Raw genomic sequence first — 25,188 nt, forward strand, 5'->3', positions numbered from 1 at the left:
TTCTCCAGAGTGCTGTGACCATTTAAATCCCCCATGTAAGTGGGGGAAAGGAAACAACCGCAATATGAAGTCATCAGATAAATCCTGGGAGATATATGCTATAGTTCAATAAGAGATCCAAGTGAGACATAGTAAAAGAGGGTATGATGATTTCTCACAAGATGGCAAGTCTATCCTCTTCTTACACATGACTGTTAACCTTCTATAATGCAGGAGGGTCTTCATGTCAATTTCTAGCAGAATCCCTTGTAGGAATAATTTTATTACTTATTTTAGATAGATCTGCCAGCTTCTGGTATTTTTATCAGTCTTAGATTTTTCCTTTTGGGGAAACTGGATGGTCAATGTTCATTTCTTCCTCCTCAGGAAAAATATCCAAGATGACCAATTCAACTCCATCTAGGGAACTGCATAGTTGTATGATTTTCCTCTGGGGAAGGATATAGATAATAATACCATCGATTAGTTCTTTATAGGCAAATCCTTTATTCTGTGAGGTGTAGTTCATTTTTTTTTTTTTTTTTAACTAGTGGGTTCAATGTAGCAGAGTCATTTTTGATATATTTTAAGGATTGAGGCCATAGTCATTTTTCTCCCTCCAATTCACTCTATTGAGATTACAAATATATCATACCAGGATGATGATGCAGTTGTTGGGAAGGTGGGCTGTCAATCATGCATATTAATGTCCTTTTATTTTATTACTTATTTATTTTACTTTCTCAGCACATATGAGTTTTACAGTAGGTGTGTTGTGATATACTTCTTCACCTGCTGATACAGCATTTCCTGATCTTTTGAATCTCTCATTGATTGTATGCTGGATGATCACAGTTGGCACATTTAGGCATTTTGTGGTTTCCATGCTTTTTATTACTGTACTGGTATAGATGATGAATCACAGCAATCAGGTAGTCTAAACATGACCGTATTTCTGGCATTTAAAACAGTATAGTTGAGATATACTGTTTTCACTGGTTTTGAGGGTTTCAATATTAAAGGTAAGAGTGATATTCTTGGTTGGTATGAGGAATCTCTTTGAGAATTCTTATGGCTGTCATGTCTTTTACTTCCCAGTGAATCTCTTCAGGAGGAAGTCTCAATCTAATATCACTCCTCTCGAAAAGTGTAAAGTTTTGTGGGAGTAACACTAACGGCACGCGCCCCCCCCCCATTAATTTTACTCCTATGATTGATTGTGGGAAAATGTTTTGATGAGTCTGTTAACCCTTCTGGATAACGAAAGGTGGTAATTTTTCTAATCAAATGTTCACCTGTCAGGTATATCTTCAAGCAGCAATGACTATGCTATGGAAAAGGTCTCTGGATGCCATATCAACATTACAGCAAGCCTCTGGCTCTGGACCACAGGGAAAGAGTCATACTGTAACACCAATGGATCCTAGCTGGACCGTATAGGACTGCCCATCTTGCCAAAAAAGCAACTACCAAAATTGGATTTCTCTTTTGCAATGCCCACAGGTTTCACCACATGAGAAACGTAGCGGTAGAGCATTATATCCCAGTGAGGTGGTTTTGAAAAGAGAAGAAAAAAAAAGATTCCGAACAAATGGAGAAAAGAATAGAGGAAGAATAGTATTTTTTTTTTATTAATTATGTATGACCTATGTCTCAATAAATGGCACATACCCTTCCTCAGATACTGCATATATTATTTTTGATACCAAGATATCAAAACTGTTGATACCTTCATCATACGAAAAAAAGCATAAACAGAATAGTGGAGGTAGCTGCAGTATGCTTCCATTTCATAACATCTAGGTGTTCCACTGATGTAATAAATTATCAGTGGTAATTAACGAATACTAGTGGAATCTTTCTCTTTGTACACTAACATTAGTAAGATATATAATGATCACTGGTATTTTTCATCAATATCCTTGTCTATTAATGAGTTTGAGTTACATTATCTAAGATGATTTACATTTGCTCAAATACTACAATTAAAATAAACTCTTCTGCTGCAATTGCTTTTAATACTATAACAAAAGGAGATAATTGTTTAAAAAATTTTAATCCATTAACAAGCGAATCCTAATAAAACAAAACGATCAAAAATGATTATATTTATTAACTATAGAACAGTTACATCAGCCTTTAAAAATTTTAGTTTTTTTTTTTTTTAATGGTAGCAAAAGCAAAAAATAATTACAGTATCGTAATCAAATGGCAAAATCTTAATCCACAGTGTGGATAATAGTCATTTCTCTGCATAAAAACAGCTTATAAATTATGTATGTGAAAAAATTGGAGTATTCGAAATGATGAGAATGCTCAGGTACAGTCATATGGCTTATTTCTACATATATCCAAATGTTTTTATGGGTATGTAAAAGGGAAGAAAAAAAAAACATATTGCAACCAATATACAGAATTTATATAGAACAAAATATCACAGAATTATCAAGGCTTCTGCTGCCTCACATTGTTTACATTCTGTACAACATACTTAAGTACCACTTGATTGATATTATCTGGCTGAATAAACTGCAGAAACACTGAACCTCCTTTACAAATGACAATCGCAATAATGAAAGCAAGATCCATCAAACTTAAGTATAAAATCTTACAATGCAAAGAGTGAAACAGTGATCAGTTCAGTCAATCTGCTTGCAAGATTATTAAGTGAATGACTGGGTACTAATACTACAATGACAACACATATTTACAGGCCAACACTTAATCAGTCTTATGCTCCAATAATCATCACTCCTATTATATACAGGAAATATTTTTAATGTTTTTTTTTGACCGCTGAAAATATCCATAAACCATACTCTAAAATTTAATTTCTGGTCAAAATGTATGAGCATTTCTACAAACACCACAACCTAAAGCAAACTCTTCTCCTGTTGGTGGATGTTTCACATGAAGTGGACATTCATCTCCTTCTAGCTGTTTAGCCTTGGGACCTATATTTGAAAAAATATTTTAATATTCTCATTTGCATATTTTCATTTATTTGTTCACATACAGAATATTATAATTTTATTTATTATTATTATTTATGTGGCTCCCACTCATGCAAGTTTTTTTTTTGGAAAACTACATTACTTTTGTACTGTGGGTATGAAGACCTATCAAACAGTTCATTTTTTTTTTTCTTCCAGTAAATATTGAACTAATTACATCACCCCTCCCCCTTCCCAAGTAAGCTGACTGATCACCAGATGCCATTTTGTACTTTCATTACACTTTACTGTATGCAAGATTTTTATTGCCACCTTTGCAATGGCATATGTAGAATTGCATGAATTTTGGAAATCAGCATTTTATGAGCAGATGGGAATTACAAAAAAAAACAAAAAAAAAACTAAGGCTCCAAAGCCAGGGTATACTGCATCTGTTAATTCTTTGTGTTCTCTGGCTAGTGTTGTTGTGAGATGAAAAATCTGTTTTTGGAAAGAAAATCTTGTCAATGCCAGTTAAAAAAATCTTGCTAAAGTTGTCTTGTATCCTATATGAGAGGTGAAAAGCTAAATGGCGCTTTAATTGATACAACACGAGAGGTTGAAAAAAAAAAAAAAAAAAGGGAAAAAAAACTACAAATCTTGACAGGTATTTGTATATGATATTATGATTATTACCCCTCATGGGAGTCATTACTCATCAGTGAGCCTATTTAACAAGTCTACTAAATAGTACATGTACTATATTACTGTCATATAGGATTTCAGCATGCTAGTTTGATTAAAACTATACAAAAATTTGCCAGTCTGTTATCGATTTTATATATCACCTTTCTTTGTACGTACATCATATTATGTATGAATTCACAATAGTGAACATAAATTTTTATTATATATCATTTTTATTTTTTTTTTTATAAGAGCCTGTGTAGCTCAGTGGATGTGGCGTTTGCACACCACGGCGCTTGGCCGCACGAAGGAAGATTTGGTTTCGAGTCTAGTCGGCGACTAGAGGAAATTTTTCTAAGCCTTTTTTTGACCGGTTCCCGAGTTAGTCGATCTCTGGCATGGGCAAGCGGGTTTTTCCTCCCGGAAACTCGGGTTTTTCGTCCTGTAAACTCAAGAAAATCGACCGTAGAACCCACATTATTTCAGACATTAAATATATTGTGTTAGGGTTAGGGACCATGAGATGGCGGCACATTTGAGCCGTCTCTCTTCACTGTGTACAGCTTAATTAGTGATAGCTTTGGGCCATCTATCTCTGATTGGTACCAGTGGAGATTGAACTACCCACTCAGTCTCCAAAGTTAGATAGAGCTAAATGGCCTCGCCTACTCCCCATATACGGGAATAAAAAGGCGTTAGCTGATTTTTATTTTTTTTAATCATTTTTATTTCAGTCACTTTTTTTTTTTTTTTTAAATCTAGAAGGAAATGCTATTGATTGGATCTTGCATATCTATCTATGTTAATCTAGGCATAATATAACTAGATGAGGATAGGTGTTAATATATTACATCTAAAATCCTATAATTCTTTAATATCTAGCTTTAGCTTTTATTTCAAATACAAATATATAAAGCAAAATAACATGACTAGCTTTGTTGTTGTTGCACTACTTGAAAGATGCATGTGTATGTGCACTGACAATGGTTTTTTTTTGTATGGATGTTTAATAATATTCTTTTTTACTGGGACTGACTCAAATGATTGGAATATAGGCATAATATGACAAAGGCTTTAGAACTTCATCGGACTTTCAAAGCTGTTGGCATATGAAAGAGCTTGGTTTGGACAGAGAATGGTGGAAGGCTCATCCATGTGAGACTCAACCCATCTTGAGGAAAGAAGTATGACAGTTTAAATGTTCCACTATCTGACGACAACAGCATGTGACAAATATCAAAGTTCTTATCTAAAATAAGATTACAATTAAGTGATTTGAAATAAAATTAAATTTCATTAATTAGATAATGAAATGATGCAATATTATATTAAATTTAATTTAAGATACCTAAATGCCTTGTATATGCATAGTGGAAAGATAAACTAACGCAGATGTGCATTTTGTGAAATACATCTAAAAAGTACAGTAATGTTTTTAAAAACTGCAGTTTGCTTCATAAAACATAGCTGAGAATTATTATTATATGGTATCTTGATGGAAACTCATTGTGAGAGGCCCAAACTAAAGTTTATACACTTACTCATTTACTGTCAGAGTGCTCACAACTAATTCTGGCAATCCATTCCACTCACTTATCACTCCATGCAAATAAAAATCTAGCCTGTACGTCCTTTCTCTCTTTGTCATATATTGAAAATTTCCTTTGTGTCAATTTTGTAAAACCCCTTTAACATCTTATGAGATTCTAATATCTCTTTTCCACCTATTAACTAAATTTTGTACCTATACACCACCAACTCATCCTCATAAGGAGCATTCCACAGATCTTTCATTAGCTTGGTCACTCGTCTCTGAATCTCCTATACCACATCCTGATCTACAAGAAATCCAGGTGACGAAATCTGTGCTTAGTAATCAAGATGCAGCTGTATCATAGCCTTATGAAGTGGGATAATAACTTCCCTATCTTTACTTGTTAGCATGTTTTTCAAAGTCAAGTAATCCTTTGAGCTATTTTACCAACTTCTGCAATATGCCCTCTCAACTTCAAATCTCTGTCTACCATTATCCTCAAGTCCCTAGCCTCATCAATTTCCTGCAATCCATTACTGTCAATGTGATACAGTATGCAACCTTTTCAATCCAAGATGCATAACTGTACATTTTGCAACATTAAAATGGCAATCAATATCCTTTGCCCAAATGCCAATTTATTTAAATCATCCTGCAGGATATCTACATCATCTTTATCAACTATTGAACTCTCTCCAGTTGTGCATCATCATCAGCAAACAATTGAATATCTCCCTTTAAATCTTTCACTATATTATTGATATACAAATTAAAAAGTAATAGCCCTAGTACAGAACCCTGAAGTACGCTACTAGTCACTATAATTCTCCTAGATTCCATTCCACACTGTCAGCCATCCTCTTAATTCCCATTTGCTCCAAATTTTGTAATAGTTTTCCATGGTATTCTGTCAAATGACTTTGCAAAGTCCAGTAGTATCATGGTTTAGCCATTTCCTTTATTCAATTCCACTGTCACTTTATTATAAAATATGAATAAATTACTAAGACAGGACCTACCCTTTACAAAGCTGTTTACTTTACCTTTAACCAACTTTTCCATACTCTAATCACCACTCCTGATATATTAATTAGTCTGTAGTTTGCTACTTCTGTCTTGGAGCCACCTTTACATAAAGGAACTATCTTACCCTCTTTCCACTCCCTTGGAATCTTGACAGAGCAGAGAATTAGATTGAACAATTTAATCAGAGGCAATGCCATTTCTCTTGTACATTCATGTAGTACACAGACTTACATACCATCCAGTCCCATAGCAGTATTCACATTGATATTTTTCAATATGCTGAAAACCTCCTGTTCATCTATTTGACATGCATCTCTGTCACATCAACAACTGCAAAATCTCCACCTGGATGATACACCTCTGCAAAATGCTCACTCAGCAATTCAACTATTTCTTGTGCCTCTGTCACCTTCCTACCATCAGCATTGATTAAAGTCACCCAACCATAGTCATTTTTCCTTTTATTTACTACATAAAAAACGCTTTTGGATTTACTTTGACCTGCTTAGCTAATTTTCTCTCATAATCTGATTTGGCTTTTCTTACCATACCAGTCACTCTTCTTGCTTGCACTTTGTATTGCTCACGAGTATGCTGATCACTTTTTTCTTTATATTCTCTTCACAATGTTTTCTGTTTTTCAGCTCTTGCTTTTTATCTCTGCTATCCACTTAATCCTCACTTGGTTTGTTCTCCTGACCTTGGGTACACAGTCTGATACTGCTTCTCTCAAGCAATCTCTGACCATTTCCCATGTACCACTGACATTCTCAAGTCATGGCATTGCTCAAAGATGCTGCCTAAATGTCATAATTACCAGCTTTATAGTTCAACAAAGCCTTTCTTGATAGAGAATTTCACATATTTAGCACAGGACAAGACTGCATGGTCACTCTCCCCAGTTGGAGGGAGTGTCTACCTCGGTTATGGATAAATCTTTTGATACTATTACCAGATTCAGCACTCTCAAACTCCTGATCCCATCTATAACATGCTGTTTCAGGTAATTATCTCTTATCAACTGTATAAATTCCACTTCCATCTTGCCATGCTCCCTTTCTTCCCAACAATCTATATCCCAATAGTTGAGTTTCCTATAATAATTCTTCAGCCTGCACTCATTGTTCTAATCTACCAATGCGTGACATCCACATCTTCGTGGATCTCCTGATATCTATAGCAGCAACCAACAATGTATTGTGTTCTATTGTCCTCTATCTCACACAAGACAGCCTCAAAAGAACCACTCCCATAGCCCTCTTTAACTTCTAAGTTTGTTGGCTGTAGTTCTTTAGTTCTCATCAGCAATACCCCACTTCCTGTCCTATTCATTCTATCCCTGTAACTATATCATTTTCTGTCAACCAGGGCCCCACTGATGCCTATAAATTTTGGCCAAGTTGAGCTGACCAATGCCAAAAGCCCCCCCCCCCTTTTTTTTCTGATACTTCTGACATTCATGCACATGCATTTCAGCATCACCTTGTGTAATGGCATTACCAGTCCATTTGAATCTGAAACCTGTGAAATTGCATAAATATTTCTGTATACACTAATTTATCCCAGGGGTGACTAGACATATGCATAATAAATTTAGTTTAATCCTTTATCCAAGTTAAGCAAACAAAGTTTGTGCCTGAAGTATCTTCAGAACTGAGGCAACTCGTGGTAAAGGTGGACCAAGCTCTCATCACTACTTGTCTTAGTATCTTCCATAATGCAAAGCACATCTCCTTACGGACATATATAATGCTATGCATTAAGGGAAGGACCACTACCTAGACCGGTTTCAACCTTTATTGAGGTCTTGTCAGTGGGAGCCAGACCCAGAGATGGTGATACTAAGATGGAAGTAATGGAGAAGTCATATATACGAGTTGCCAAAAGGTGTCTCACCTTATTATTAAATTACTCTGGATTTAGAGAAAGATGTTGGAAGTTTTTTCCCACTTGGTTAGACTATAATAAATTTAGTTTAATCCTTTATCCAAGTCTAAGCAAACAAAGTTTGCATATTACCATTACATATTACTGCATATTACCATTCTCAGGACTGAGACAGGTCTGGGTAGTGGCCTTTCCCTTAATGCATAGCATTATACATGTCTGCAAGGAGATCTCCTTGCATTATGGGAGATACTATGACAAGCAGTTATGAGGGCTTGGTCCACCTTTACCACAAGTTGCCTCAGTCCTGAAGATACTTCAGGTGCAAACTTTGTTTGCTTACACTTAGATAAAGGATTAAACTAAATTTATTATAGTCTAACCAAGTGGGGAAAAACTTCCAAGACAGACATATGCATAGTTGCATCTCTCTCTCTCTCTCTCAACATCTCTAGTTTCTCTGGTTTTGCACTTCCAAACTCTCACTAAACAATACTTTCTCCAAATATCTAACTCCACAACCATTCAAATGTAGTCAATCAGGCATATATAAGTCCTTTCATTCATCAAATTCACTTCATACATCTAAAACTGCACAATCTTATCACTGACTCATTACCAATCATGGCCCTTTTACTAAACTCTGTCCTATCAAAAATAGAGATATATTTTCTCATCAAGTATAACACACTATATATATATGAATGAGAAATCTCCTCACAATAATAGTGTTACTGTTTTTTTTTAAAAAAAAAATCTACATAAAAATAGAGAAATCACTAAAATTAAAATCTGTGAAAGCTTACCTGCAGGACAATGAGGAAGTTCATTTTTGGGAATATTAGTGACTCTCTGAAAATCATCATGGCAGGCATTGCAAAAATGAGTTGTTCCAAAACAAAAAAATACAGCCACAGAACAACAGTAACGACATTTATATTCCAGAAAGTCTGTACCATGTTTGGGACACATCTGAAATTAATTGTCTAATTAAGATTACAATTTCTAGATAAAATGCATATGTATAATCAAGTTTCAGTTTATTATTTAAGAGTAAGAATTAGTATTAAATTAAGACAAAATTAAGAGGAATTAAATAAGATACTCTTTTATGATTTAAGATAATAAAAGTTATTATGCAGGCTTCTCCAAGGAATGAAGGACTGGGGGAGGATCTCTTCCAGGTCACACAACACCAATCTAAAATTCCTCCTCCGCCTACCAGGGCTATAAAAATCTACCTTATGTTTAATCTGCAAGATCCCCTTGCATGTTTCCATTATATTTCCGGTCTTACATCTGTTACTGAAATTTTGAATACCACATTCCCTCAGTCTGTTCTAATATGTACAATTGTATATAACTGTATATCATCTTAGTGTTGTCACCTCATCTCCACTTAACCTAGGAGACCAAATGGTCTCCTAGGTTAAGCTAAAGACCAAATGGCTGAGGTAGTTAACTACCTCAGCCATTTGGTCTTTAAACTTGAATTCTATAGACCTTTACCCTCCCTGATCTCTATGTTCCTTGACCACTGTAGCACACTATTAATATAATACTCTGCCTCCAACAACCTCAGTCTAAAATGCATGACCCTGTTAACAATGAACTGACATTCATTTGCCCAAAGAACCAATTTGTTCAGATTAGCCTGCAAGGATTCTGTATCAAAAATGTCCCTTGTCAACTTTCCTAACTTTGTATCATCATCAGCAATAAATGTATATCATTGTCTAGATCAGGGGTCAGCAAACCTTTTTCTGAAAAGGGACAGTACATCTCACAAGCCAAGAGATAAAATAGTGGATGTTATGTACTTGAGATTAAAAAAAAAAGTGTGACTTTTGTTTTCTTTTTTTAAATTAACAATTACATACAGACAGATTTTGGGACAGTAGTATTCTCAGTCAATTATGATGACCGTAACAAGATTTTACAACTGGTTACATATTTGATTATAAACAAATGTGTAACCAATGTTCACCGATGTAAACTCATGAGATGTGTGACTAAGAAATGTGTGGCACCCAAAACACTGTCGAGCACTGTGAGTGTGAGCAGCAATGAGAGTGCAATATAATCTGCTGCCAACTACACATGCAGTGCAAAAATGATAATACACATATCAATGGACATGGCCATGTCACATTAACAACATTCTAAGAATACTGAAATAGCAGTTTCATTATTTTGTCATAAAATTCATTTAAAAAACCATACTTAGCATATGAGCTGTAAAATAATAGCCAACAGGCCACATCAAGCATGTGGGACATAGTCTAGCAAGCCCTGGTCAAGACTGATCCCAATATCATTAATATACAAGTTGACAATGGACTAAGTACAAATTTCTTGTATTCTCTTAAACTCAGCACCATCATATTGGTTTAATGAAGTATTAACAGCACTAGGAAAGGATTAAAAACTATTTTAATTCTTCCAATATTTTGTCTCAGCTACTGGGATATCTTCAGTACAAACTAACACTTATAATACACAGACACACAAAGGCAACACAATACTAAATGAAACATAGATATAACACTAAATTCCTATCTAGGTGGAGAACTCTCTATAGGCATTTTTTTTTTTTTTTAATCTCAAAAGGCCACAAGACCTATAGCACATTAGTGCTATGTGTAGGCAAGAGGAATAGAGGAATCTGTTCACATTTTGCTTAAACAGCTGAGGGTTGTAATCTTTGGGGAAGGCAGAGTGGGAGAGGCCATTCCAAAGGACAGAAGTAAATGGAAAGAGGAGGCAGTGAAGTTGGTTCAGTGAGTTTCAAGATGGACTGTAAAAGGATGTTGGTTAGCAGTCACTCTTTTAATGATTTTGAAGGAGAGTGAAGGAATAATAGTGGCCAATTCAGCAGATCATTGTCCATGAAAGTATCTGTAGAACAGGCACAAGACAGAAACTGAATGTGTGTGTGTGTGTGTGTGTGTGTGTGTGTGTGTGTGTGTGTGTGTGTGTGTGTGTGTGTGTGTGTGTGTGTGTGTGTGAGAGAGAGAGAGAGAGAATGATCATTAATTAGCCAAATGGCCCTCTTCTGGATAGAATTGAGCAATCTTAGAGAGGATTTTGGTATACCAGCCCAAATATGAGAGCATTCCATGACTGGAAAGATTTGGGATTTGCGTAGAGTTAGTAGCTGTGAAGGTGCAAAGTAGTGCCTTGTGCAAAAAAGTGCACAAGTTTTTTGGCAGTTGCAGAAGCTAGAATAGGCACAAGGCAGAAACTGAATGTGTGTGTGTGAGAGAGAGAGAAGGATCATTAATTAGCCAAATGGCCCTCTTCAGGATAGAATTGAGCAATCTTAGAGAGGATTTTGGTATACCAGCCCAAATATGAGAGTATTCTATGGCTGGGAAGATTTGCGATTTGCGTAGAGTTAGTAGCTGTGAAAGTGCAAAGTAGTGCCTTGTGCAAAAAAGTGCACCAAGTTTTTTTGGCAGTTGCAGAAACTATTAGTTGAAATGTGGTTGTGCTAGCAAAGATCAGAGGTGCAGGCATTCCAAAAAGAGAAATCTGATCATATGTGGATATCTCAGTATTACTGAAGGTAAGGGAGAGGGATGTGATATCTTTCTTGTGATAGATCAGAAATGTGGGACATAGATCAGAGAGGAATGAGTGTTGTTGGCATTTAAGTTTACAAGGTTGTTCTTGTCCCATTGGGATAAAGTTAGGGGGATCTGAATTCAATTCACTGGTTGTTAAGAGGTGCAGGCATTCCAAAAAGAGAAATCTGATCATGTGTGGATATCTCAGTATTACTGAAGGTAAGCGGGAGGGATGTGATATCTTTCTTGTGATAGACCAGGCATGTGGGACATAGATCAGAGAGGAATGAGTGTTGCTGGCATTGAAGTTTACAAAGTTGTTCTTGTCCCATTGGGATAAAGTTAGAGAGATCTGAATTCAAGTCACTGGTCGTGGTAGATCTTGAGTACTACAAGGTTTTTCAAATGAAAAAGAGAAATGGAGTGTACTGTCATCGGCAAAGCTATGAATAGGATTGTAAGTCTGTGAAAGGAAGTTATTTATACACAAGAGGAAGAGAGTGGGTAAAAGAACAGAACCCTGGGTACTCCTGCATTGGTGGGGAAATCTGAGGAGAGGAAACTGTCCACCATGACACGTAGTGAGAGACCAGTGAGAAAGTTGGCGATCCAGTTGCAGAGTGTAGAAGGCAGACCAAAGGATGGCAGTTTGTTAAGTAGGTCCCTGCACCAAACCTGGTTAAATGCCTTTGATATGTCGAGGGCAACTATGTGGGTTACTCCAAATTTTTCCAAGGCTTGAGGCCATTGGTGTAGGTGAAAGCAAGAAGATTAGCCAGAGATTGCATGTGGTACAATCCATACTGCTGGTCACTGATTAGTTGATATGTCTCTAGGTGGTTCACGAGTTGGTTGTTGATTACCAAAGAACAACCAACGGTTGTTTGTTGGTTGATTTTTAGCACCTTTCTTTGGATGGGCTAGATGTGGGTCTGTTTTCAAGTTATAGGATTGATGCTAGTTGAATAGGATAGATTGAAGATGTGATACAGAATAGATTTTTAACACAATAGGTGAGATACCATCAGGACCAGATGCCTTGTTTGTGTTCAGATTATAAAGGATTCCTTGGATTTCTTTTTGTTGGAAAACTATTAGTGACATGAAGGCAGAGCCATTCTTGGTGGAGTGGAGAGAACTTTGTCCATGTCATCAATGCAGGAATTGGAAGAGAAGAGTAATTCCAGTAAGTTGGCCTTGTCTCTAGATGAGGTAACTACACCACCATCTGAATGTGAGCATGGTAGAAACCTGGGTGGACAAAATTGCTCCCAATGGTCTTGGAAAGGGACCAGAAGGAGTGATTGCCATTTGGGCAGGAAAGGTAAGTTTGTAACATTTAGCCCTTTCAAAGTCGGCTTTGAATTTGGTGATTCTTTTACAACTGTTGCAGGCTGCAGTATAGGCAGAGTGAGCAGCTGGAGTTTTGGTCTTGAGCCATTTGTGGTAAGCAGAGGTTTTTTCCTTCACAGCATTTTTTGAGAACCAAGGCTTGGATGGTGGTTGAAAATTTGGAGTGGAATAAGGGATGAAAGCCTTCATTCCTGTGAAGAATGAAGTCATTCCTCACAGGAGTTATTCAGTCTGAGCAGGTGTTTGAATCAGAAGAACTGAAGCAGTAGTTGGACCATGGGAAGGAGGAATAAAAGTCACAGAGGTCTTCCCGGTTAGCACCCTTCTAGTGTCAAAGGATAGGAGACTGTGAACTGGTGGGTGAAGGTTGTTCTGCAGCAAAAGAAATTTATTTGAGGTTGTGATCCGAGTTGCCAAGAGGAGAACTGACAACCACTGTATACTTGGAAGGGAAGCTTATTAGGAAGGTCAAGTGTGTTGGCAAATTGGAGGGGTGGTCACTGTTGGGGTGTTTTTCCTGCAGAAAGTCCAGCTTTAGAGAGAGAAATATAGTTGAAGAGGTCCGAGTGGCTGATGTAGTTTGGAGAGCATATGAAAAGCATAGGTTGATTTGGTAGGAAAATTTTGAGCCAAAGCAGATCAAATAGTGGGGATTTTCAGACTCTGATGAATGCACAGTTCTACCCTTGTGGCAAAAAGAACTGTGTAATGTGTAGTTTGGGCAGTTGATGTGGGCAATGGCTGTTGGGGTTGCTAGTTGAGGGGTTTTGATAGGAACAGTATTTTGGTTTAGATGAATCTAGATGGTGGTGCACATTGTTTATATTGCTGTTTAGGCCACAGATTTGGGTGAAGTGAATGTGGAAACTTTTTTTTTTTTTTTTTGGTAAGAATTAATTTTGGTAGGTTGTTTGATTGTATTTCTTTTTTTTTTTAATGATTTTTTTGTTTATTAAAGTTTTTTGAACTATGACCTCACTATTGAGGTATGTCAACTGCAGAAAGTCAAGCTTTAGAGAGAAATAGGGAGAGAGCATATGGGATCTCTGAGGATTTTTTTTTTATGTTGCTCCCATACATGAGAAGTTGAGAGACCTATAAACACATCAGTGTCATGTGCGGGGTGCAGACAAGGACTGTGATAGAAGTGTTTTTTTTTTTTTTTTTTTTTTTTTTTTTTAAGAGTTGCAGGTTGTAGTTGTTTGGGAATAATTTACAAAGAAGGCTGTTCCAGAGGTGGATAGAATAAAAGCCTAAGAGGAGAAGCAGGTTCAGTGTGTTTGAAGTTGCTCAATAAAAGGATGCTGCTCTAGTATTAACTGGCACAACAGAAAGTGGAGAAATGATAGTTGCCAACTCATTGGAACAGTGACCATGGAAATACCTGAAGAATAGGCATAGTGCTGAAACTGCATCTGTGAGATAGAGGTTGAAGTGAATCTGTAACAGAGGGATTATCTATGAGCCTTATTGCTCACTCTGGACAGCATTAAGAATTTTAAGGCAAGTTTTAGGTGCATCATCCCAAACATGTTAGCGGTATTCTAAGCATGAGTGCATTTGAGATTTGTATATAGTTAAGATTTGGTTGGATGTAACATAGCCTCTTGAATGTCTACTTTCTTGGGTGCTGAAGAGGCTATTGATCTGATGTATTTATGCCAGGAGAGACTGGAGGTAAACTTTAGTCCAAGTAGAGAGAGAGATCTGATCTTATTGGGTGACTTACATATTACTTGTGGATAAGGATAGGTATGAGCTGAAAATTCTTTGCAAGAGAAAAGGCAACACTGTTGAAATTTTTTTTTTACTTGATTATACTATAAAGAGCCAAGAAATTATATTCTTGGTTTAATCCTTTATCCAAGTGTAAGCAAACAAAGTTTACACGTGAAGTAACTTCACAACTGGGCTAGTTGTATATAGAGGCTAATGACTTCACATCACTTGCCTTAGTATCTCATAATGCAAAGCACATATCCTTATGGACATGTATATATTTTTATTTTATTATTATAGTATAACCAAGTGAAAAAACTTTCAACATCTATCTCTAATCCAGAGTAATGAGGTATGACACCTTTTGACTACTTGTATATGGAAATATGACTTCTGCATTAGTATCACTTTTGGGTCTGGCTCCCACTGATGAGACCTCAATAAAGGTCAAACCAGTCTGGATAGTGACCCTTCTCATAATGCATAGCATTATACATGTCCATAAGGATATGTGCTTTGCATTATGGGATACTAAGGCAAGTGATGTGAAGTCATTAGCCTCTATATACAAGTAGCCCAGTTGTGAAGTTACTTCATGCACAAACTTTGTTTGCTTACACTTCGATAAAAGATTAAACCAAGCATATAATTTCTTGGCCTTTTTAATTTAAGGCAACACTGTATTTTGGTGGTATTGAACATGACAAGGTTGTCCTCGCCCCACTGAAGGATAGTACATAGATCAATGTTTAAGGCATTAATTGCAGATGGTCTTGTAGCCTGGGATGTCAGTGTACTGCATGGTTTTTCAAATGAATAGGATGAGTGGAGAGTACTAACATACGCAAAGCTGTGGATAGGAGGGAGCCATCTACCTTGACTCACAGACAACAACCAGAGAGAAAGCTTGCTACCCAATTAGAGGGTGGCAGGGAGACCAAAGGATGCAAAGGATGTGACAGATTGATGCGACACATGGTTAAAGGATCTGAAAATGTCAACGGCAACAGCCCAAGTTTCACCAAACCTTTCCATGGCACGTGTCCAGTGATGGGTGATGTAAACTACCATTAATCAGTGATCACCAGTACAGATTCTGTCATTCAAGATCCGCAGCTGACTAATTTGTAGGCGTCTAAGCAGTGGAGGAATTGGCTATTGATGACTTTCTCCATTATTTTGGAGCAGACAGAGGTGATATCAGTTGGGCATTAGTTTGATAGTACACTGCTATTGTCCTTTTTTGGAATAGGATGGATATGAGCTAGCTTCTAATTATTAGGATAAGTAACAGATATGTATAATAAATTGTAGAGATGATGCAGGACAGATGTGAGCACTAGAGCACAAGTTTAAGAATAACTGGAGAGAGGCCATCAGGGCCAGAAGACTTTTTAGTGTCCAAGTTTAGTTTTCTGATGACTTTTTGTTGAAAAACTACAGGAGGTATATGGTGCTTGGATTCTAGTAAGGTAGGAGGTGATGTCCCTTGGTTATCTATGCATGAATTAGAGGAAAAGAGTGATGCCAGGAGGTCAGCTTTATCTTTGGATGAAGTAACAATGGTGCCATCCAGATAAGAGAGGTGGAAGTGTAGGAGAGCAGAAGTTGCATCCAATGACCTTAGCAAGGGACCAGAAGGTGCAGCTACACTTTGGATAGGAGGCCAGTTTTCTGCTGGTGGCCTTTATGAAATTGGATTTGGATCTACTGATGACTGATTTGCATATGTTGTGTGCTTTGGTATAGGCAGAGTATGAAGCTGGTGTTCTTGATGCGAGCCACATGAGTTAAGCTGAATTTTTTTTAAACTGCTTTAATACACTTTCAGTTGAACCAGGGCTTGGAAAGTGGATGAGGATTATGGGTTGAATGAGGGATGGTCTTCATGCCAGTGGGAATATTTCTGTAACTCGTTCGTAGCAGTGTTAGGGTCAGATGAGCAAAAGCAGTAGTCAGCTCAAGGAAAGGAGTAGAAATGGAACCAATTGGTTCCATTGTAGTGCCAAAGGATGTGAGTTCAGGAGTTGTTGAAGGAGGGCATGTTCTGTGAGAGGGGCAACTTGTACAAGATTGTGGTCTGAGTTGCTGAGAGGATTACAGAGGATTCTGTCAGATTGCATCAAATTATGATTCTTTTTTTTCACAAAGTCACAGGTGCCAAGTGACTTTGTGAAATCTCACATAGCCTGCCAGAGAATGACTAATTTAGAATTCACCGGTTTTGACCTTCTCTGGCTCAAGACTTCCTTGTCCCATATAGTAACATTCATTTGTTGCATTTACCAGTCTCCAAACATTAATAACCACTCATACCTCCACATCACTATTTGGATAGCAGCAATCCAGCTATTCAAATAGTAAGGTCATCTTTCTGGGCAACCTTAACATTCACAATTCCAACTGGCTCCTCTATTCAAACATTAACAACCAAGCTGGATGAGAAGCATAAGTCTTTGCTATGAGTAATGACCTAAAACAAATCATACATCTACCTATTTGAATACTACATTGATAACCCTCTTCACTCTCCAAGTACTCTGGATCTCTTTTTCACCAGTTCTCCTTCCAGATACAACATAGAAGTCATTTCTCATCACAGCAACTCGGATCACAATCTTGTAGAAATCTCTTTCTTTCTTTTAAGGTTACATGATGGTCAACATTCATAGTGAATAATTTATGGACACAACAGAGAGGAATTGTACAAGTCTCCTCTCTCACATACCACCCCTCCTTCAACAGCTCTCAACCTCACATCCTTGGGATTTTGAAGGAGCCAATTGGGATGACCTCTGGAATTTCTACTCCTCCTCCTTTCCTTGGTCCAACTACTGCTTTCACCCATCTGATCCTAACACCTGCTACAAACAAGTCAAGAAATATTATTCTCACTGGCATGAAGACCATTTCTCATTCAACCCATAATCCTCATCTACTTTCCAAGCCCTGGGAAACTTGTGAGTGATGGTGAACATCATTCATGTTTGTGTTAATGCCATGGATGTGAAAGGAGTTTTTAGTGAAGAGATTCTGGATTTGTTTGTATGTTGTAACTGGTCGTGATCTAGCTTTTTTTTTTTTTTTTTAATTGGATTTAAGAGACAGATTCACTTTTGTCACAGTGTCATTGTTTATATGAGTCTTCATAAATCGGATCATAATGAGATGGAAGGATATAGTGGAGAGTGCAGTGAGAGAGAGGATAGATTTTGGACATGACATCCATACAGAGAGAAACCAGTCTCTGTGCCATGACATGGCCTTGACAGTGCTCCCACACATTCTACCAAGCACAATGGTAGAGTATATGGCAGCAGGGATTATGCACCAGTTGACCGGGAAGCTTCCTGACTTGTTACCAACAGGTTTGGGGGCCCTGTGCACTAACTGGTAGCTGGCCTGCGGTACCATTATTTTAACTGATGTACCCTCTAAATGGAGGAGGTTATGAATCTTTAAGTTTGTTTGTTATGGCCTTGAAGGGTATCACATTTCATAGAGTAGAGAAGAGAAGGAACTCCCCACCCCCCCTTCTCTTCTCTGTAGGGGGGGGGGAGAGAACTGGAATCCTTGCTCTGGAGACCAAATATGGCATTTGCCATTTCAGACTTCCATTAAACTGGGTGGTGGTATTTCATTGGGCAATGAAAAACATCTACCACCTAGTGTCTAGCTGGCATTTCCTCTAACTAGGAAAGTATCCCTTTGTAGTGAGAATCTTGCTGGTTTCACCACAGCCCCCCTTTGTGAAAACAGGCTATACTGTGGGAAGGCAGGGTTTGACTTGACAGAGTGAGGCTGTATATTGCACATCCCTTCCCATTAGTGGCCAAAAAGTAATGTTTCTCAAATTCTGGGAAGTTTCTTGTATCCATGTTTATTTAAATTTGGTTTATTTCTGAACACAGCTGCGGATCCCATGGATGCAAGAAACTTCTCAAAATCCGGGAAACATTAATCCTCAGAGATCCCCAATTTACAACCTATGCTTCCCACAAATGTCCATAGAGAGGGTACCCAACCTAGATAGGACTTTTTATATCCACTTGTTTCATTAAGTATTGTGTGTGTGTGTGTTACAAGTGGTAGTTCGTACTCCTTGAAGATGCCATAGTGACAGATGAAATATTGGAAGAATTAAAATAATTTTTAATCCTTTTCCAGTGCTATTAATACTTCATTAAATCTCCAACACAAAGTCCTTCCAGTATTTAAGCCTTAACACACAGACTCAGGACCCCTATACATTAATCTCTGATTCTGGTGTTTAGACTAATTATTACTATCATTATACTTATAATTATTCATTGGGCTCACCTTCTAAGGACTCACAGAGAGAGAGAGAGCTCATTTAGACACTCATACTTAAATACCTATCATCTCTCTCCTCGAACACATTTACTGAAGATATATGCAACTCACAATGTGGGTAGTCTACTCTACACACTCCATGAAAAAAACCTGAGCCTCACATGCTTCCTTACAATATCCACTTAGTCAGATTCCAGAGATGATTCCAAGTTCTACCCCCACCATAAGCTGCAAAACCTCACTTGTGTCAATACTATAAGATACTTTTCTAATTTGTATGTATCCTGTCTTCTGTCTGTTCTTCAATGCTTGAAGAGCATTCCTTCAACCTGTCCTCATATACATAATTCCTTATGCTTGTTATCATCTTGGTTACTTGTCACTTATCTTTTTCAACTGCTCCCCATTTCCTTGGAATCCAGGTGACCATATATGCACATAGTAATCCACACATGGTCTTATCAAAGGCCTTGTAAAATGGGAGAATAATTTTGTTATTCCTACAAGTGTTTTCTCTTTAATAATATTGTTATCTGACATGACTTAACCACTTTAGCAACATGACTTTTAAACTTTAACTCCCAGTGCACAATAATTACCTAGTTTCAAGCATCACTGATTACTTGCAACAAATTAATATAATACTTTGCCTGTAATATCTTCCTTCCAAAACACGTATGTTTATGCTTGGCAACAATATTGAATTCACATTCACTGTCATTTGCTCATATAACTAATATGTTCAAATCAGTCTGCAGGGATTCCATATCAGCCACATTCCTTCTCACGCTTCCTAATTTAGCAGCACCAGCAAATAACTGAATATTACACTGAAAACTCTCCCCAGTATCATTTACATATGTTAAATAACAATGGCCCAAGTACAGAACTCCATGGTACACTTTTGGTCATCTTCTTCCTCACAGACTGAACAGCACAACACATCACTTTCTGATACTTGTCAGTCAGCCACTCTCCAAATTCATGTCACAAGCTCATTTTGCAGACTCATTCCTTGGAGCTTATATAAAACCCTTCAATGTGGAATCCTCTCAAATTCCTTGGGAAAATACACTAGTATCGAAACTAGTTGTGCATTCAAGTAATAGTTTTTTCTATTTTGGTACCTCTCAGCTTCTAGTCATTAAATTTCTTCAACACACACACATATATAATGATTATTAATGATAGCTATTTCATGTGTATACATGTCAGTCAGCCACTCTCTAATTCATGTCACAAACCCATCCCCTTGGAGCTTAACTACTCTCCTATATGGAATCCTGTCAAATCCCTAATAGTTTTCTACCATCTGCATTCACTAATATTATTCTTCCATGGTCATTTCTCCTTTTGCTCATTACTTAGCAATAAAATTCTTTCAGATTTCCTTTGGCCTGTTTGGCTAACTCTTTTCCTTTATCTAATTTTACTTTCCTCACTATGGCTGTCACTCTCCTATACACTGATTGGCACTCATATTTGTAATTTTAGAAATGAGATGACAATGCAGATGATATATAACAACTAAAATAAAGTAATTATTATTTCTGATATATTGCCAAAGTAAAATCAGCATTATCAGGGAGCAGTATAGAAGTAATGTTGCATGCATGTAGGCACTACATGAGTGAGAAAAAACTAATGTGAAGAAACAAGTCTTAAATTGTTCCCCCCCTCCCCCAAGTGGGCTTAATTTGGTATGCTTGGCAGTTGGGGTAGATTGATGGTCTGAAAATAAGTATTTTCCATACTTCAGCTAGTTCATCCAACCTTATTAAGTAAGACTGTTTTTTAGGGTAAAGGGAGATTTAAGGAACAGTCTTTCATATTGTATGTGCTTATGTGAAGTAAGGTGGCAGGTATACTAGGTAAGGTCTGTATGTCTTTGAGTTCAGGGTTTTGAATGTCTGCTGGTGCTTTGGAGTAAGTCGGCATAAACATGTGATCCTCCTTTTATCATTTTTAAAAGTGATTTCCCACTTACATTTCGCAAGGGAAATCATAGCAGCAATTCTCAAAAGGATTAATTATCACAAAGAAACCTGTAATAGCGTATGGGATTGCCGAAGCCAAATGGAGAACACATCATCAATGTATCTTAGTCAGAGAGAAGGGTTGAAAACAGCAGTATCAAGAGCAGGGTTTTCAAAAAAAATACTCTATATAGAAAGTGGTAGAGTAGGAGGAGGGCCCATGGCCGTACCCATGGTTCTCTTCCAAGTGACTGAAGAAAAAAAAAAAAATACTCAAACACAAATATGAAATTGAAAAAAACTTTTTTTTTTTTTTTGAATCTTCTGAATAGCAGCAGATTTTAAAAAAAATCAACCTAATCACAAATGTTAGGAAGTTTAACATACGGGAAACATCAATTCTTAGACCTCCTGCACAACAGAAAAAAGCTAGCTACCAGCAACCATATAAGGCATCCATCCTTATTAGGACTTTAGGCTGCTAATCTAATATCTTGTACTTATTTTTTGTGTGTGTTATTACAATTTTTATATTGTATTCCTGGAGATGTCTCTGTGACAGAGATAAAATATTGGAGCTATTAAACTTGTGCTTTATTTATATAACAGTGATTTGGTTTATTTTTTTCATACATAATGTTTGATTTATAATTGACTGTTCCCAAAGTGCAAACCTTCACATGTTTACGCTGCGACATTGATATTGTTACCCTTAATAAAATTAGTGGAGGAAACTAACAATCGCCTCTTTTCTCTACATACATTAATATACATCTATAAAATACATTAATTGTTTTTATATATATATACATACACACACACTATTATATAAATTAATATATATAAATATGCACAAATTATATGATATATAATTATTAGATATATTAGCTATTATATGCCAGTCTTATCACATCACTAACAATTTAAAGCTATACTTCCAAATTACCTGTGCTCTCGATACATCTGAACATGCTCCACAAACTAATTCTGTTGGATCATAATCATCTCCTTGCCCTGCTTCTGCATCACAACGAGCTTCTCCTCCATAATATGCCTGCAAATATCCAAACAGTCTTTGATACTGATATAAACAAAACTACCTGCAGAGGTGATGAGCATTTACCAATGCTACTGACTTGAAAAATTAGAAGAAATATTTATAGTCTATTCTGATTTTAATCACATTGTTCCAAAATTTTCAAGCTCATCAATTTTTTTCATCTGTGAGATGAAAAAAATTGATATCATCATTGTTTGCTATGACAATCTCAGCATATGTTAATTCAACTCATGAGGCTGGTGCACTGACCTCAAATATTAATACTTTGGTTGACTTGATAAAACATTAAATCTAGAAATGATGTCAGGACCAAATTACTTCAATGAATAATGATTTATTCTTATTACTAATGATCTTTCTAATGCTTTATGCATATCAAAGAAATCTAAAGGTCAGTAACTAGAAACAAGCAAATTTATTAATAAAAGCATTAAATACTCTGCAGAGTGCTTGATATTTTAGATGACATATTGACTTAATAGCACACAGTTAAGTTTCACAATTGCTAATGGCTGCAATAGAGAAAGTATTTACATTAAAAAAAATAATTTACAGCATCTGTGAAGTTTCATAAAAGATGCTTCCATTATTCTGGATAATAAGGAAACTCAATTGCAAAGACAAATGATGCCATACAATAAACAGTCTAATGCACAAGAATTCAACTGGTATCTTCAGGAGTTCCTTCCAACAGCAGCAAACCTGAATGGATACTACAATATCTCCCCTCCACACACACACACAAAGTGTTTGTTCCTGAGACTTTTAAGGTGACTGTACGTAAGGAAAGGCTTAGGTTCCATTGATTATTCATAATAGAGTTTTATGGTATAAACAACACCAAAAGAGGAAAAAATACATTTATTAAACATTAATATTTCACTGGTTGTCTACCCAGCATCCTCAGAACACTATTATAACTATGACAAGCACACAGCACTGAACTAAATAAATTTGGAAAAACGATTCATTTCAGTTAACCAACATGATAACTATTAGGTTAATTTGGAGAAGTCAGGCTATCAAGTCTCAAAATAAGTCTCACAGATCTTTAGTAAATTAATGCAACCATACTTCTTCAGGTTTGGAGAGTGTTTCATATGATTAATGCTGATTCTGAAAATAGTCTCTCAGACCTATAATGACTGCTAATGTAGTATTCATATTTTCCTCCATCTAATCCTATGTGAAAGAGTATCCCAAGCATGGTGTGCCAATCCTAACTTGCCATACATATGAACATGAATGTAATTTTTGTGTTCTTCATGGTGGATGTTAACTGATCTACCAGTCTCTCCAAAGTAAGCCAAACTGCAAGCACAAGGAACTTTATACAGTACACTCCAGGATGTGCAAGAGGATGAAGTTGATCTTTAGAAGAACAGATGGTAATTTTTTTTCTAATATACCTTTAATATGTGGGATGAGAATGGGTTTGGTGTCATCTTACGTGATGGTTACAGGAGGAATGTTCATTTGCATACGCTATTCTATAGAAGTTGTAGCTACTGGTGTTGAAAAAGTTCCCCAAGTCAGTTTGGACTGTGTCAAAAGGCTAAAAAAGGTGTTGAAAAAGTTCCCCAAGTCAGTTTGGACTGTGTCATTTGGACAAATAGCCCTGGCTGATGAGTATATGTTTTGAGGAGGCGTACTGTTGGGAAGGGTGTTAGTGTGACTGCTTATGTAAATTCCTTCCTGTATAAGTGGGTTTTCTTGAATTGGAAAAGGATAATAAGCCATTAGGGAGTTGTGTTGCTAGTGTATCTTGAAAGGGAAGACAATTATTACAAATGTGCTAAAAATGTATCCTACATGTCTAGACTATGAGGACAAATAGCAAGCACATCATCAAGATAGTGCATCGAAACCATTGGTTTAAGTGAAGTTGTGCTGAGTGCTTGGTTTTCAAAATATACAAAAGTTAGCCTGGGGGGGGGGGAACCTTTGCATTCCTATCCACTGTTTGTATATTTTTTTCCTTTCCATAAAAAATAACCTGAATACATGGTGTATATGAATAGTTCAGTTATTATGTCTGTGGAGAAATGTGGCTTAATGAGGTCAAGGGCATTTTACAAAGGTACATTAATGAATAGTGAAGTAATATCTAAACTGACCATGTGTTAGAATCTGCCAAGGTTAGATCTTTTTATTGTTTCAAAGTGCAATTTTTAATAGAGAGAGAGAGAGTTGTCTGTGAAGAAAGAAAGTGATTTGGATAAATGTTTGGATAAACTCGCAGCAAGCAAATTATATATTGTTAATATCAAAAATACAGTAAAGGTTATTGGGTGATGGATTTGCTCTGCTTTCCAACCAAAAGCCAAATTAGATCTTACTAATATAAAATTTTTAATTTACAATAAAAGAGTAATTAAAAAAAAACATACCTTATGTATTTTTACAAGGTTGGGATGACAAGATATTTGGAGCCAAACTTAACTGAATGAAATGTACAATAAGAGAAAGGTGTTGAGAATTAAGCTCAATTATGTAAACTTGAATATATGTATATATTCAATAGCTAAAAATGAAACAAAGCTGGTAAACAAAGAAGATAATGAATCAAATGAATTATAGATTTTGAAAGATTAACAATTAAAGGGTTAGATAATTTTGAAAACTGAAAATTAAAGAACAAAACTAGTAAAGGATATACAAGACCAACAATATGATGGTGTGCTGACCATTTTGTGGGAGTTGTCAGATGAGATCAAAAGTGACTATGAGCTTACCATGTGGTTTAAGATTATGTATTGAGGAGTTTGGTTGGTTGCTTCAGAAATAATGAGGAGTTTAGGGGGGTTTACAATTAATGGAAAGTAATTTTTTTTTAACGGTCAAGAAGGTGAGGTGGCATCCAGATTCTTATCACTAAATTCATAGCAACATTTTTTTTTTTTTTTTTTTTTTTTGAAGTCAGTAATGGTAAGGTGTGTTTTTGTTTGCATTTCATTTTTAGTGGTGAAATGAAATGCAAACAAAAACACACCTGGATAAAGTATGAAACCAAGAATATAATTTCTTGATAAAGTAGGGATATCTCCAAAATCTATCCCAAACTTTGTTCTTTTTTTTTTGATACTTAGGACTGTGGATGAAATATCATTCACCTCAGGGTTCCACCATGGGTTTGGATAGAAATCATGAT

General features: G+C 36.4%; 1 protein-coding gene across 1 annotated transcript in view; it reads right to left on the reverse strand.

Moving 5' to 3' along the window:
• Positions 1-2,072: 2,072 nt before the first annotated feature.
• The window catches only part of hiw (MYC binding protein highwire), a 1,014,282-nt gene continuing 991,166 nt past the window's right edge, over positions 2,073-25,188 (reverse strand). Inside the window, exons 77-79 of the mRNA XM_090402616.1 lie at positions 21,924-22,031; positions 8,853-9,018; positions 2,073-2,933 (exon numbers count right to left, since the gene is read on the reverse strand). Coding sequence (XP_090258742.1) covers positions 2,818-2,933; positions 8,853-9,018; positions 21,924-22,031 — 390 coding nt within the window. The 3' untranslated portion in view covers positions 2,073-2,817. The remainder of the gene's footprint in view (positions 2,934-8,852; positions 9,019-21,923; positions 22,032-25,188) is intronic.

This window comes from Typopeltis vanoorti, chromosome 13, assembly GCF_054136105.1.
Source record: "Typopeltis vanoorti isolate ZY-2024b chromosome 13, IOZ_Tvanoo_1.0, whole genome shotgun sequence".
Taxonomy (NCBI): Eukaryota; Metazoa; Arthropoda; class Arachnida; order Uropygi; family Thelyphonidae; genus Typopeltis; species Typopeltis vanoorti.